We start from the raw sequence: 15,120 nt of genomic DNA on the forward strand, positions 1-15,120 counted from the left end.
CGGGGCTACCTAGCATGAGGGTGTCTGCCCTTACAGAACCTCAGTGTGGATACTCAGAACATGGGCCTTTGGTGACAGGCTGGAAGTGAGAAGGGGAAGGTGGGGTCAAGGGGCACAGAGAAAGAAATAACTAAGTCCACCTCAGTGAGGCAGCAGAACGAAGTCATGAGGATGAAGAGGTTTGTGTTGGCCAGAGCAGTTTGGGCAGCCAGGATAGCACTGGCAAGACACAGAGGTAAGAGGAAGTACAGACCTCAGGGGTGCCCTCAGGGAACAAGAGAAGTTTCCAGAGACTGCTAGAAAGGGTTAGGGCTAGAAAGTGACAAGTGGTGAGACTGAAAAGAAGGGCAAAGGCTAAATCATGGAGGCCTCAGAGCATACCAAGGAACAGTGCCAGGGCCTGAGGGTTACAATGTGCAGCATTTTCCAAATGGTTTTGACCATGGCAAAGTCTCTCTGGTGCATAGTTTAAGAATGGGAGAGCAGACAACAAGACTAGAGGTAACCAGAACAGGGTGGAGGAATCTTGAGTTGGTCCAGAGAAAAGAATGAGGACCAAAATCAAAGCCTTGACAGTAGAGCACCAAAGTCAGAGGCAGGACTGACTGATCCTGGATGACCCACAGCTTTCTAGCCCTGCCCTCCTCTGAGTGCAGATCCTAGGGCCAGGTATATAGTAAGAAGGCGTGAAACTTTATAAGAAAGCTGCTTTACACATCACCATTTTTCTAGTTCCACCAGCTTAGAGTAGCAGTATTTGATGTTCTCTCTGCCCCCAACCATCCTGACCTTTCAACTCTGTGGTTTCCTATCAGCCCAGTATACTATCACAGCAGTTAGAATGACTGCCCAGGTGTGGCTCTGTGGAAGCAGGTTTGTTTCTGTCTGGACCCTGTGTGCAGGTCTTCAGTGTCTGCTTTCCTAGGCCTGTCTGGCACAAGGCTTGCTCTGTATGTAGTAGATGCTTAACATATGCATGCTTAGTAGCCAGTCTGCATATCCTAAAACTGGAGTTCTCTACAAGGCCTGTATTAAAGACCTGGGTCTATGTCAAGTTTTCACACAATGGTAACCTTTAATGATTTGGGTGTTGCTTTGACAGACACCATCTGTTAAATAATGTGTTCCAATTTAGGAAGGCTGCACCTGGGTATATTCTAATATGAATCTCAGTGACAAGTTCAGACTGGCTCCCAGAGGCAGGACTGAAGGCTCCATTATCAGGGAGGACTAAGCAGAGTACAGTTTTAAATACCTCTGATAGATGGTTTTTTACTACCTGCAATGACAACCACAGGATAAAGGTCTATCAGCATAGAAGAGCCCTGGGATATAGATGGGGCAGGACTGGCCATGGCATGACAGTTACGGAACAGGTGGGTCCACAAAAGTTCATTGGATTACTTTTATCTTCTTTATGGTAATAATGTTCCAAATAAAGATATAGCAGCAAAGATTCTGTGAGGAAAGTCATGATTCTTCCCAGGGAAAATTGTTTGCCACTGAAAGAAGGCCACAATGACATGTTATTTCTCATTTTATATTTTCCAAGGCTAATCCAAAAATCTTAGCTCATTTTTTCCTAAAGATTCTGATCAGTATCTATAGGAACATAAATCTAAGCATCTAGGCTGAGTGGGGACTTCAGCTCTCCTGAGGATCAATCCTTGCAGAATGAATAAGCACTGGAAGCACTGGAAGTGAAGGTTCACAGGGGAGAAAGAGATCTAGGTTGTGACTATTACCTGTTAAAGATGTCATCATCTTCTCCTCCCCAGCCCCAATAATTATTAGGAAATCCATTGATGGTCAGAAACTGTTGTTTACTTAGAGCAGAGACACCTCCAAAATACTGAACGTACGGTAGGCTGGGGGAAAAAAACAGAGAACCCATGGTTAGTAAACCTTGACATTACTGAAAGAAAGCTTGCTGAATTAACACTTTTAAAAGTTTTTTTTTTTTTCTTTTTGATGGGAGATTTATGATGATCTTTCTTTCTTTCTTTCTTTCGTCGTCTTCTATTTTTTGCAATACTGGGGACTGAACCCAGAATCTCACATATGCTAGGCAAGTGCTGTACCACTGAGCTATATTCCCTGTCCTGTTTTGCTTTTATGTTAGGGCTTAGGTTATTTTAGAGAAGACACAGGTATCAAAACACAAAATCTTCCTTTTTCTAATAATAGTGCTATTTCTTTTTTTTTTCCCCTTGTAATTTTTCTTTCTTTCCCTTCTTTCTTTCTTTCTTTCTTTCTTTCTTTCTTTCTTTCTTTCTTTCTTTCTTTCTTTCTTTCTTTCTTTCCTTCCTTCCTTCCTTCCTTCTTTTTTTTTTTTTTAAATAATACTGCTATTTCAGTGACAAGAGTGGGCATAAGCCTAATTCTTCCAGTGTGGCTCAGGAATCTGCTTTCTATGTGTCCTGTTCTTGCAAGAAGTCCTTATCCAGAATGTCCTGAATCTGAGATTGTTTTGAAGTCTCCCCATGCCCACTCTATCACGTCCCCCTTCCCACTCCATCCTACCTACCAATTAGTGTTCGTTCTTCCAAAGGCTTACTATCTTAAACACTAACCCTAACAGCTGAGGTGCCTTTGCTGGAAATTTGCTCAAACAAACTTTTCTTTGAAATTTCTACTTTATCCTGACTTAGCAAAATGCATAGCAACAAATCTACTTTTACATTTCCAAGTAGTAGGGTACCTGGGCTCTCATCATTCCTTACCTTTTTGTATTTCAATATTTAAATGGCTATGAATAGTAGACTCCTGAAGGACACAGAATAAGCACAGAATAAGCACTTGATATTTCTATCAAGAATCAGGACATGCCTCAAAGGTCATGCAAAGGCCTTCCTGTGGGTCTACCAAGTGCTTCAGTCTGCTCCAAATCATCAGACTCAGGCTCTTACTAGACTCCAAAGAGACTAAAATCTATCACATAAACTAAGGAAAACTCCAGCTCAGACTTTGAAGGGAAGTCACTCAAATCATATAGAACAGTGGAAATTTAAGATATAACTATTATTTTCAAATACATTCAGGAATTCTGACCATAAGTATCCATAAGCAAAGATTCTTGGGGGCCTGCCTTAATAAGTTGAAAGTAATCTATTTGTAATTAGGTGTCATCACTCAGGGGCCAAGTCATCCATCCACCTTTTGGTATACCTTAAACTACTGTCTAGCAACAGAGGAACAGAGGTGGCCAGACCAATAATGTATTTTGATAATCACTGTTTTTACAAAAATGGATTCTTAGCTACTTCAGTGGAAGTATACACTGAGTGAATAAGTTTTGGTTTTGCTGCCTCTACTGATTTCTCTTATCTACCTGCTCCATCCCCTAAACCTGACTGGTTCTCTGTAAACCAACATGGTGCTGTGGAAAAGAACTGGGTGATCACTTGGGCCCCATCCTGGTCCACCATTGTGCTTCAAGGGAAGAATAAGAGGGGTCAGGGGATGAACCTGTGTATTTCAAAGAGAGGAAGATTCACAGAAAAGGAGGGATAGAGGGTCCAGAGTGATTATTGAAGAGTCTAAAAATAATATTACATTAATTTTCCTTCAAGACAGCAGATTTAGCACCTGAATAGCTTTGATCTGGGGGAAGACCTATTACTCCCCCAGCCATCATGGCCCCAAGCCAGGGTGGGTAGGAAAAAAGGATGAGAACGAAATGAATCTGACAGAAAGTAGTTGTATCTACACAAAGGAACTACTACCCGCACAGGCCAATTTTGTTGGTTATTTGGCCTAAAACAGGGATACCGAACAGACAGAGTATCCTGCAGCATAACTTCCTGGAGCATCAAGTCTACTTAAAGCAAAGAAGGGAAGGATTATATTAGTCAGCTTATGGGTGATTTAAAATAATTTGATGTTAATACAAATATGAATAAATTGTTGATAAAACGCACATTTATTTACTTTTAAGATAGAACAATGGACATCAAGGTCACAGTTCACATGTCAATATGTTTTGGATTAAACCCTTGGCCCTGGGACAGGTATCACTGGCCTCCTCAGTAGGGGCATTTTGGTGGAAAAGTTTGGGCTCCATGCGTAAGCAGAAGCATGTACTGTTGGAACAGAGTCATGTTCCTTCTTAAAGTGCCAAGAGATATCTGCTGAGGCATCCAAACTTAAGAATTCAGTGGTGGTGATGAGGGGATTATTTCAATTTGCTTTCCAAACTGTGTGGGAGCAGAGAAGAGTAGAAATCAAGGAAATCTAGCAACAGTTTGGAGCCTAAAGGTAAGAATGATCCCAAACATTAAAAATTGATCTCATCTACATGCAAAGAGATTATAGGCATTTCTGGATTGCTCTTTCCTTCTTAAATGAAAACTGACTCTAGGCTTAAAAAGCTGCTATTTCTCAGAGAGAGCATTCTCCTGAAGAGTCTAGAAGAACTGCATTTCTTAGTCAATATGTAAGAGTCTACTGCACACTCTGGCTGCACATCTCTTACCTAAATCCAAACTTGTCCATTGCAACTGAAATGTGCCGTGGCTGTGAGAAACACCTGTAGGCATTGTGGTCATCCATTGGAATGAGGTCTACATCACTGAACACAAAGCAGTTGTAGTCATAGTCCTTCAGGGCTTCTTGAAAACCAATATTGAGGAGCTTCGCACGATTGAACATGGTGTCTCCAGCCTGGTACAGAAGCAAAAAAAACCTGATATCAGAGGCCATAAGACAGGTGAGCAGAACATTCACAGGAACCAGTGACTTGTCTGCTACATGTGGTCATTAGTCAACTCTTGGGCCTCATTTTTTCTGCCTTTACTTCATAAATCAATCCTGAGTGCCAACCTTCTTAGTCAGCAATCCCACCTGTAGAGTTTGCATGCAGAAAGACTTGCATGTATGCAAATAGCTGAAAAATGCTGTTCACTCCAGAGTGTGCATCACAGTGAAGACTGCAAACAAGGACATAAGCATCCCTAGGGAATTGGTTAAATAAGTCATGGTGCAAGCATATAATGGAATAGAGCTGTTAAAAAAAAATAAGGACGCTCTAAAAGAAAAGGTAAATAAAAAGGCATTTAAACAAATGTATCATTACATGTTTTTGCATACATACATACATATATATCACAAATAGGTTAACTCCAAGAAAGATAAACATGAAATTGGTGACAGTTGGGATTTTTCATTTCTACCCTCTTATATGAGGTTGATTATGGTTTGGTGACCAATTGTGTGCCTTCTGGGCGCTAAACTAGACAACTGAGAAACACGGTGAACCTAACTCAACCTCTGCCCCCATGGTGCTCATAGCATAGGGTAGGAAGCAGTTTGATACACACCATGACAGAACAAGAAGATAGGAGAGAGAAGGAATTGGGGTCCAAAGCACCAAGTGGTATAAAGTTAATTCATATTTTATTGACTTATTTTATTTATTTTCAGTGTCCCCCACTAGAATGTAAGTTCAATAAAGGGTAGGATCTTATGTTCTTTATTCACATAGTGTCCCACTGTCATATAATAAGAGCTCAATCAATAGTTGTTGGCTGGCTAGATGAATGAATGAAAGATGGATGGATGAATGAATGCATTTCAACATACAATGGCAGATGGCAACCCTTTCAGGGAAGCTCCAACTAAAGGAAGGGGGTTCTGTTCATATATTCCTATGGTCTTAGATTAGTAGGGACGGTCCCAATGCTGCAACTATCACCCCTCATACTTAGCAGTTCACAAAGTTCTTCAATACATGTTTCTCATCCTGACTTCATAATAACACCATGAGGAAACAAAGGTCCAACACTTTGGAATCCTCAATACTTTTCCCCACAACTCTTCAGGTCAACAAATAAAGGTCCTCTCCTTTGAAAAGAAAATGTTCCATAAGGGCTTGCAATCATTACATAATCTCAAAAGTGTGGCATGTAAGTTCTCTCCATGCCCCTGAAAGAGTACTTGGAAACTGGTACTCTGCAATGCTGCCTGTGTGTGTACATAGTGCACTCATGCCTCATTGCTGCAGAGCACTAGGCAGGTAACTCAGAAACAAACTACTTAGAGAATGACAGATTACCAGGAAGTCAGAAAAAGCAGCCAAGAGAATAGTAAATGAACTAAGGAAACATGTTACACTTAAGAATGCCTTTCTTCAGCTTCTGACAAACCTTTCCAACCATGCATGGTGAAAGGAGAAGGCTGTGCCCAAAGGCACACTGCCCCATCAGGTATGAGTCAATTTGGAATTCAGGGCCCAGCGAATTCCATGTAGGTCATGGGGCAAAAAGAAGTTCACACTTTAGAAATTACATATGAAAACTATGTAGTTATTAAAATTATTGTTTTTATAAAACATAATGCCAATATTCATTAGAATATCATATATCAGTATAAGTGTTCCTATATGCATGGCCTATCTATCATCTTGATAATTCTATAAACACCCTCACCTCTCCTCTCAATCCAGGCTTACTTTTTTGAACATGAAGCCCCCCTGACCATTTTTCTAACAAGTGAACAGGAGGTGTTCCCACAAAGTATTTTACACCTGTGCAGAAGACTCCAAGGCTGGCTGCCCAGCTCACGCCATGCCCGTTCTCTTGGTACACTCCCCAGAAACTGGTGCAAGGGGGTCTTGATGGCCATCTCTGTACCACAGGACCTGCTGGCCAAGACTGTTTTTTCTATCAGATGCCTAAAAGAGATTGAACTAAGCAAACTTCACTTCCTGGGAACTAGAAATTTGGAACCATGAAAGAGCACCCTGGGGCCAAGTCCCATGAACAATGACAACCTGGAGGAGAAGCCCAAACAGATCTGCTTCTGTCCCTTTCCTCATGGATGGCCTAACAGTTCCTTCAGACTCAGAAAGGCAACCCAGTGTCTAGCCCACACTTAGAACTGGTCAGGCAATTTTCCAAAATAACCAGAGTTACACATCACTTCTCCCATCCTCTTAGCAGGGCCTCATTTGTATGATCCAGGAAGAAAAGAAGTGCATGGTACATTAGTGGGTGCTATTATCTACCTGGTCCCCTAGGAACACCAGATTAATAGAAGGGTAGATGAGGAAAGTGTGTCTTCTTCTTCCTTGGGATTTCAGAAAAAGGAAGCACTGAGTACTTACTGTTCATGACAAGGAAGACAAGTCTGGCACCTCACCTTCCACTGACAGGAGGTGCTCATCTTCCACAGGGGTGGGAAGATCCCCAGCCTCATTCCCTCCTGTCCTCACCAGGCACATTCACTGCCTGCATCTGCTACTTCATTCACTCAAGTGCACATATATCAAGCACTTACTATTAGGCCACGTCAAATATTAAAGTGTGACAGACACACACATTTTTATCCCAGGAATGCCAGCTTATTATTAGCTAAGTAACTTTGGGCAAATTACACCTCTAAGACTTAGTTTCCTATTTTGTGTCATGGGATGATACCAGGGGGGTTGTATTAAATGAGACAACACATGAAAAGACTTTGGCACACTGCTCGGTGACAAGTTAGCTACTATCACAATGACAGGGACAGGTTTTCCCATCCACCTTGAACCATCAATCCTTTCAAAATGCCTCTCAAGGATCCAATGTGGAGACTCCACCTTCTCTAGTGGTTGCTTGTGTCCTTCCTAAACAGCTTCAAGATTCCTCAAGATTCCTCCCCCAAATCCTGTTGTTCTGATGGAGGGAGAGTTTTGGAAAAGGCTTAAGGCTTAAGTTAATAAGCCTATGGCTCACATGATTAGTCTTCAACAGCAGGAGAAAGTCAGGGACCTTTAGAGATCTATGAAGTGCATGGGAAGTCACACTTGGTGAAGAGAAACCAGCACTGGAAGCAGATGTCATTTTAAAGCCCCATATTTGTGGGGGGTGTTGGATGGGGGTACCAGGGATTGAATCCAGAGGCACTTAACCACTGAGCAACATCCCCAGCCCTTTTTAAATTTTATTTTTAGATAGGGTCTTGCTAAGTTGCTGGGTCTGGCTTTGAACTCACAATCCTCCTGCCTTCTGCCTTCTGAGTTGCTGGGATTACAAGCATGCGCCACTGCCCCCAGCAAACCCCAGATTTTAAAGGTGGGCTTTCACCTTTTGTTGGTAGATAAGAGTTATAGTTATCCCTTCCTTCCAGGCTAACTGGCTGCTCTTAGAGGGAGAATATGGGAAGAAAAAAAAAGGGGGGGGGGGCGTATACCTAAAATCCCCAAATAACTGAGCAAAGGCCATTGCAGAATGAGACCAGACTCAGGGGGAGGGGATGGGAGGGAGAAGACAGTTCTAGGAGTAGAGAAAGCCATTGCACGGTGAGAGTATTTGTAAAGGTTCTGAAGAAAAGGGAGCATTCAAGGAACTACAAAATTTAGAACAGGAGAAGTCAGAACAAGACCTGAAGGTCGGGAGGGAGGGAGGCAGGTTAGATAGACACTTGCTAAGGTACTTAGACTTTATCTTTATTCAGGTCAGAGAAAGCCTTAAAGTATGACTGCATGTCAAGGAGGGATTTATGCTTCAATCCAAATAAAGGTAGGGAGACTAGTTAGGAAGCTGTTGTATGATTCATGTGAGAGACATGGAGCACAGGCAAAAATAGTGGGTAGATGAAAATGCCTCCCCAGGGGCTCCATGCAGAGGCTCATCAGGGGATGTGTACTGCACCTGCAAGCAGCCTTTGGGGCAGAAAGATGCTGAGCACATTTCAGGACAGGTACCAGAGTCTGGTCTAATCCCTAGGAAAATCTTGGCTATGGGTAAGATAACCCTGACTGCAACAGGGACAGATGACCAACTACAGAAAGCCATGTCCCCACACCAAGTCCAAGTCCTAACAGTCTCTGAAAGACTTTTTCTGTCCAACCACCCTGCCTTCCCTGGATGACAGACCCATGTGTGTGTCCAGCAGGCATATCCCTAGACCATGATGGCTTGGGGACAGACCTGGCCTCTTCCTCCATCAAATGACAGAACATCAATGAGGTTGCTGCCAAGATTCTCAGTGAATCAGAATTTCCATGGGAAAAGAGAGATGTGGTTGCTCCCATACACATGTATGAGGGATGGCCCAATAAAGCTACCTCCACCTGGTGCCCATAGTTACCCCAGGCTCTGAACACCACAGATCTAGAGGCAGGTCCATAGGCAGTGACATATCTGAGTGCATTTTTGTGCCTGCTCAGATGCAGAGAGAAAGGAACTTGGCTGAGTGGGTTGTAAGAAGGTGGTGGTAGATCAGGGTTGAGGCAGCTCTGGCTGGACATTTCTATAGGCCCACATGAGGATCTTGGGAGAGTAGACCAGCAGGGAGGTAATGCCCAGAAAATGACTGGGAAGAACCAGGGATTATATGAATGCTGAATTTGTGGAGGGCTAATATCCACTCATTCATGAGTTCATAGCTGTTGGATTCTGGTTTTCAACCATAATAATATGGTAGCCCTGGACTTAGACACAAACTTCAACAGAACTTGGATCTGAGACATAAGCTCTTCATTCAGTGAGTGAAAGAATTGGGCTCTTGAGGATCAGGAACCAGGCTGAGGAAACAGCTCTCTGTCAGTCAAAGTAATCACTCACAAGAGTAGAGTGAACACCACATCCTTGACTCCTGCTGCACAGGACACAGGCCAAAGGGACAGAGCTCACAGAGCCAAAAACTCAGCAGAAATTCCAGGTGAGGTACACATCAAGGAAAGTTTTGACCCAGCTCCACTGAAGCCAGAGTGGGATGCCTTCCTCTTCCCAAAGAGGTACTGAGACCTTTCTTCCTTTCTGCAGAAGGTACAAGAGGGAGGCATTAAGTACTTCCAAAATGTTTAAGATATAAGTTGGAGAAAAATACTTTTCAGATAGAACTTTTCTTTCAGAAATTAATTGACCATCTGTATTAAGAGCTACTAAAACATGTGAACTATTTCTGAATCCATACTCCTATATCTGAAAATCTAGCCTGGGGAGATGACACTAATCGTGGAAGAAGCCAACACAGAGTAAATGTCAGACTTAAAGATGTTCAATATGGTATTACTTACAGTCTTTTCATAGAGGAAAGGCTAAGTTCATTCTAAGAACTCTATGATCAGCTACTATGAAAGCATGGAACATAATGAATATGAATACTATGAAACAACATGAGAAGATGCTGATGATATGGAATTTAAGAAAAAAGCAAGACATAAATATTTATATACACATGGTATGAGCTCAACTCTGGTTTAATTAAAAGAAGGCAAAGTCTCTCAGACCTCTACACAATGAGCAGACTTCCAGCAATCTCAGTGTTTCCAAGCGAGCCCACAGAAGACCCGCCCTTGCCTGGGACACCACAGGGTGGGAGGACAGCACACTCACAGGATTGTTCACATAGCTTCCTTCTGACCAGCAGGCCTTGGTGCTGGGTTTGATTTGAGGACATTACCAGGGTGGTGGCAGCAGCGGTGGCAGCAGCGATGGCAGCAGTAGTTAGGGTGGCAGCGGTAGTTAAGTCGGCCTTCCTCTCTCTCTCTTTATGGAAGACGGAGAGTACAGAAGAGAAGGTAGGTGGAGATTAAGAAGCGGACCACAGAGAGGAACTCCTCCTTCAGCTTGCTTTGCTATAAGCAGGATTAACAAGTAAAGGCAAAAGGCCCCTGCTAGAAGGGAAAAAAAGAGAGAAGGATGGATGCAAGGGAGAGAGGTAAAAGGGAGAGAAAGGCATGTGTCAAGGCTATAAAGGAAAAGGGGCCCATTCTGACCACCCCTTGTTCCAGGGAAAAGGCAGCATCCTAGTTGTTTCCTTGTCACAGAGTCAAGGGTGAGTAGAGAAAATGGCATTTCCTAGAACAATCTCCAGGGAGGCAACTCACCAGAAATATGAATACCCATAAGTATTTCAACACATTCCCCAGGAGAACGGAGAGACATGGCCATCAAGGGAAGAACAGAGCAAAGGGACAGCACTCAAACAGTGGAGGCACAGATACTGCCAGCTCTCCCATGCCACTTCCACCTCTGCAGCCTCTGAGAGGTCCAAGGAATTGGAGGCTGCAGGACAAAGCTCCATCCCACATGTATTCACCTGGGCACAGGCAGCTCAGGGAGGAAATGGAAGGCAGGGGTGAGGGGTGGTAGACAGAGACAGATGATCAAGGCAGAAACCAAGTCAGTTGGGGCCACAGCTCAGGCAGCAGTCCTCACTAATGGGGTGGACCCAGGGGTCTGCTTCAACCCTACTTGATCTTGACCATGTGTAGGAACAGCTATCTGGACAGAAACCCTCGTGCACTAAGGATATGAAGGATTTCTATAAATCCATTCACAGGCAGCCTTGTGATAGTTCCTATCACCCTAAAAGAGTGTACAGATGAAAAGGAGAGTGAAGAAATTTCAAAGCCAAAGATTCCTCAGGACAGTAAGCTGGGTACTCCCTCTACTTTCCCTGTAGACCAGGGTCTACCTGGCAGTATAATCAGCAGGAAAGGCTCCCAGGGGCTTTGTGTTTGTTACTCACTCCACCCCACTCTTGTGACCTAAGGAAATAGTGTTGGCAAGTATATGTGGGATGTTCTGGTAGTAAATAGGTAAGGTGGGGCATTCCTTAGGCCTCAGGTAATCTTTGTTCAAATTCCAGCTCCGCACTCACCTTTGCAGTCTTCCCTGAGCAGGAACAATAAGACCCATTTGGCTTACTGGAGGGCTATGGTGGTCAAAATTTAAAGGGCCATAAATGAGTTTATGACCATGAATAAGCAGGCTGTCCATAGTTTTCCTGAAAAGGGTGGTCACCTGGAGGACTGTGTCATAGGCAGCTTGTACCCTGGTCAACACTGAGCAGGAAGCTTGAGGGAGAGGCCCCAGGGAAGGGCTGTGCATGTTCCCCAGGGTCACTATCTGGTCAGGTCAGGAGAGGAGGCCTCACCTCTAAAAGACACAGACCCAGCCAGAGGACCCACATCAAGGGGTCCTGAGAGTGGGTGGAAATAAATGGGCAGGAGTCACAGAGAGACGCTCCATGTTCCAAGCTCTGGATCAAGTCTACAGTGGACTCTATAAGAGCTGCATGGTCAGGGAGGTGGGAAGGAGTCAGGCCTAGGGGACAGGGAGAGCAGGGACTGGGATGAGGTATAAACATAGATAATCATTCCTTTCTAGAAACTGCCAAGTGGCCTGGGAACAATAGGGAGGGAGAAGACAGTTCTAGTTTACAGAGCTAATGAGGTCAGGGTTGTGAGGGGTGGGGCAGTGCTTAAAAAGATGCTTAGAAAGACAGCCGCTGGGGGAGGAAAGCAGGCAGAGGGGCCAACATAAGCAAGGACACAAACAGGGGAGAACAGAAGTCAGGATGAGGATGCAGAATCCAGTGTGGCTGTGGCACACAGTGTGTGAAGGGGAATGAGGAGTAAGGGGCTGGAGGTAGATCAGCATCATAGAGCAGATGGTCTCAGATGCCAGGCTCAGGGCTTTAGACCATTTAGACCCTTGCCTGTGGTCAGTAAGGACATACAGAAGGTTGTAAGAGAGGGAGTAACATGGTTAGAACTAGAAATAACTTGGGCAGCTGAGTGAGGAGACTAGAGGCACCAGAAGGTATATAATGGAACCAGAGATACCACTCCTGGTTAGTGGAGCTGGGGCAAAAGGCTGTCACGGTTATGACGCACCTACTTGGCCAGCTGTGCCTGCATTCCTCACCCATTTTGTAATTTTTATGAGAAGTAATCCCACAAGCATCCTGCATTTTAGTTTTCAGGACTAGTACTGACAGGTGGCAACCTGCCTTCCCTTCACCTTGGGTGGTTTTATAGCTTCCTTTTCTGACCCAAGTATGAGGAAGTACAATGTGCATGCCAGTTCATACCTTGACATCCATCTCTACATCAAGGCCCTGGTGCTGGACTTAAGGTAGGAGTTCATGTCTCAGAGCAGCACCCTTAGCTTCAAGAGAGGGATGTTCTGGGACCCTGTGTTAGTCAGGTTTTTGTCACTGGGACAAAATACCTGAGAAAAACAACTTAATAGGAGGATTTATTTTGGCTCACAGTTTTAGAGGTTTCAGTCCATGGTTGGCTGGCTCCATTGCTTTTGGGTCTGAAGTGAGGCAGAACATCATGGCTAAAGGGCATTGTGGAAGGAAGTTTCTCAGCTCATGGCAGCCAAGAAGCAGAGAGAAGGAGGGACTGGGGACAAGATGTATCTTTCCAAGACATGCCCTCAGTGACCCACTTCCTCTGACTAGGCTCCACTTCCTACAGTTTTCACCATATCCCAATAACACCATCAAATTATTAATCCATCAGTATATTAATCCATTGATGAGGTTAGAGCCCTCATGATCCAAATCACTTCCCCAAAGCCTTTAACACGTAAGTCTCTGGGGGATATTCCAGATCCAAACTGTAACAGACCCTAATGGGACTGTCACATACTGGTGGCTAAGGCAGGAGGACTGAAGACCCTGAGGACAAAGAACCACACTTGCTCTTCTCCATCTCTACTGTACATCCCTCCAATGCCCCAATTTTGAGATATAAGCTGTTATGGTGGTTAGAGGGGCCAATAGCAAATAGGAGTGGTTAATAGCTTCCTATGGACAGGAGTACAAGTCCTAAAACTTGTGAAAGTTCACCCTGTCTGTGATCTTGAGATATAATCCCCCTCTGAAGGAGCATATAGGCACAAGTTGGTCCTCTGACATCCGACCCACATCATTATCTGTTACCTACTACCCTCTGATCCCAAGGAACCCACAAAAAAATGGAAGGGAGGTCCTGATGCTGGTACTGTCAAGTGAAGCAGGAAATAGGGAGAGCAGTAAAGAATTTATCACCATTGGAGCTGGGGTTATGGCTCAGTGGTAAGAGTGCTTGCCTAGCATGTGTGAGGCACTGGGTTCGATTCTCAACACCACATAAAAATAATTTTTTAAAAAGAATTTATCACCATAGTACTGGGTAGCAACAAGAGGAAGGAAGAATGGAGGGTGGAGAGGAAAGACGCAAATCATAGCAGTAAGACGCAAATCATAGCAGTAACAGCTAATATTTACCAAGGGTTTATCATGTGCCAGGTGCTTCACAGTTCTGTGAGGTAGATACTAATCCCTTTTCCTCCTACCAAGGAGGAAACTCAGGTCTGAAGAGCTTCCGTAGCTACCTACCTAACATTGACTGAGAAGTGGCAGAGCCAGAGCTGAACCATGGTGGTCAGAACATGACCCTCACTCCCAGGCCTGAACACCAGGCTTTGAGAAACACCCAGAGGGAGAGGCTAAATAGCCACAAGGAGAGTTATTGTGATACAGTGAGAGGACACTCAACTTGGAATCAGGGGTTGGGGTTTGAGCCATGCAGTCCTACTGTGATTTATGTAACTCTCTACTAGTTACTTTATCTGAGTCCTAGTTTCCTCACCTATGACACAGAGAAGAAATTTTCACTGTCAGGGCTCTGGAGTCTGGGCAAGTCCTAGCAAACACTGAAGGAGAAAACTAAAGAGGTAGAGATGAAGCGTGACTCCCACTTTAAGTAGAATAGCACCATTGTGACCTGCTGTAAATGGGGGATTGTGTACCATTTCAATGGGTCAGAAAAAAGTTCTGTACTGAAAAAACCTGTTTGGGAACCCCTGGACAAGATATCTCAGAGGCCACTTCCATTTTAAGTGATTTTCTTCCTAATTTCAAGTGAGGGGTGGACAATGAAGAGTCAAAATGACACCAGATGTCTGGAATGGGAAGAAGTAAAAGGCTCTAATGAAGCCAAAGAGCCCATATGGTTTATTTGCTCAGCAAATAATTGGCAAGAGTCAAAGCCTGGCACTACAAAATCTCTTTTATCCTCTTCTAGAATATGAAAATAAAGCAGAGAACACAGGAAGTTTCTAATTTGTACACAAGGTGTACTCTAAATGGGGCACCTCTTTCTTTTCAAGGTTCAGATTTCTGTTACCGCTGTATTATGTATTAGATAATATTCCTTCCTGGAAAGGAGGGCAGACTTCAGGCTGCTTCTTGGCTTAGTTATATGAACTCTGACCACATTTTCCCAAAAGGATAATCAGGGTGGAGTTGAAATGAAAGATATAAGATCAGCTGCAGGAGAGGGAAAAGAGGGCAGGGTTCTCCTAAGGTGGAAAGAGAAGGAAAAGATGAAAAAGTGAAAAAACATGTGAGGGT

At 43.9% G+C, this 15,120-nt stretch overlaps 1 protein-coding gene across 1 annotated transcript in view; it reads right to left on the reverse strand.

The window, feature by feature from the left end:
• The window catches only part of B4GALT1 (beta-1,4-galactosyltransferase 1), a 52,017-nt gene that overhangs the window by 3,449 nt on the left and 33,448 nt on the right, over window positions 1-15,120 (reverse strand). Inside the window, exons 3-4 of the mRNA XM_079112370.1 lie at window positions 4,475-4,662; window positions 1,746-1,868 (exon numbers count right to left, since the gene is read on the reverse strand). Of these exons, the coding sequence (XP_078968496.1) occupies window positions 1,746-1,868; window positions 4,475-4,662 (311 nt within the window). The remainder of the gene's footprint in view (window positions 1-1,745; window positions 1,869-4,474; window positions 4,663-15,120) is intronic.

Source organism: Sciurus vulgaris (assembly GCF_902686455.1).
Source record: "Sciurus vulgaris genome assembly, chromosome: 15".
Lineage (NCBI taxonomy): Eukaryota > Metazoa > Chordata > Mammalia > Rodentia > Sciuridae > Sciurus > Sciurus vulgaris.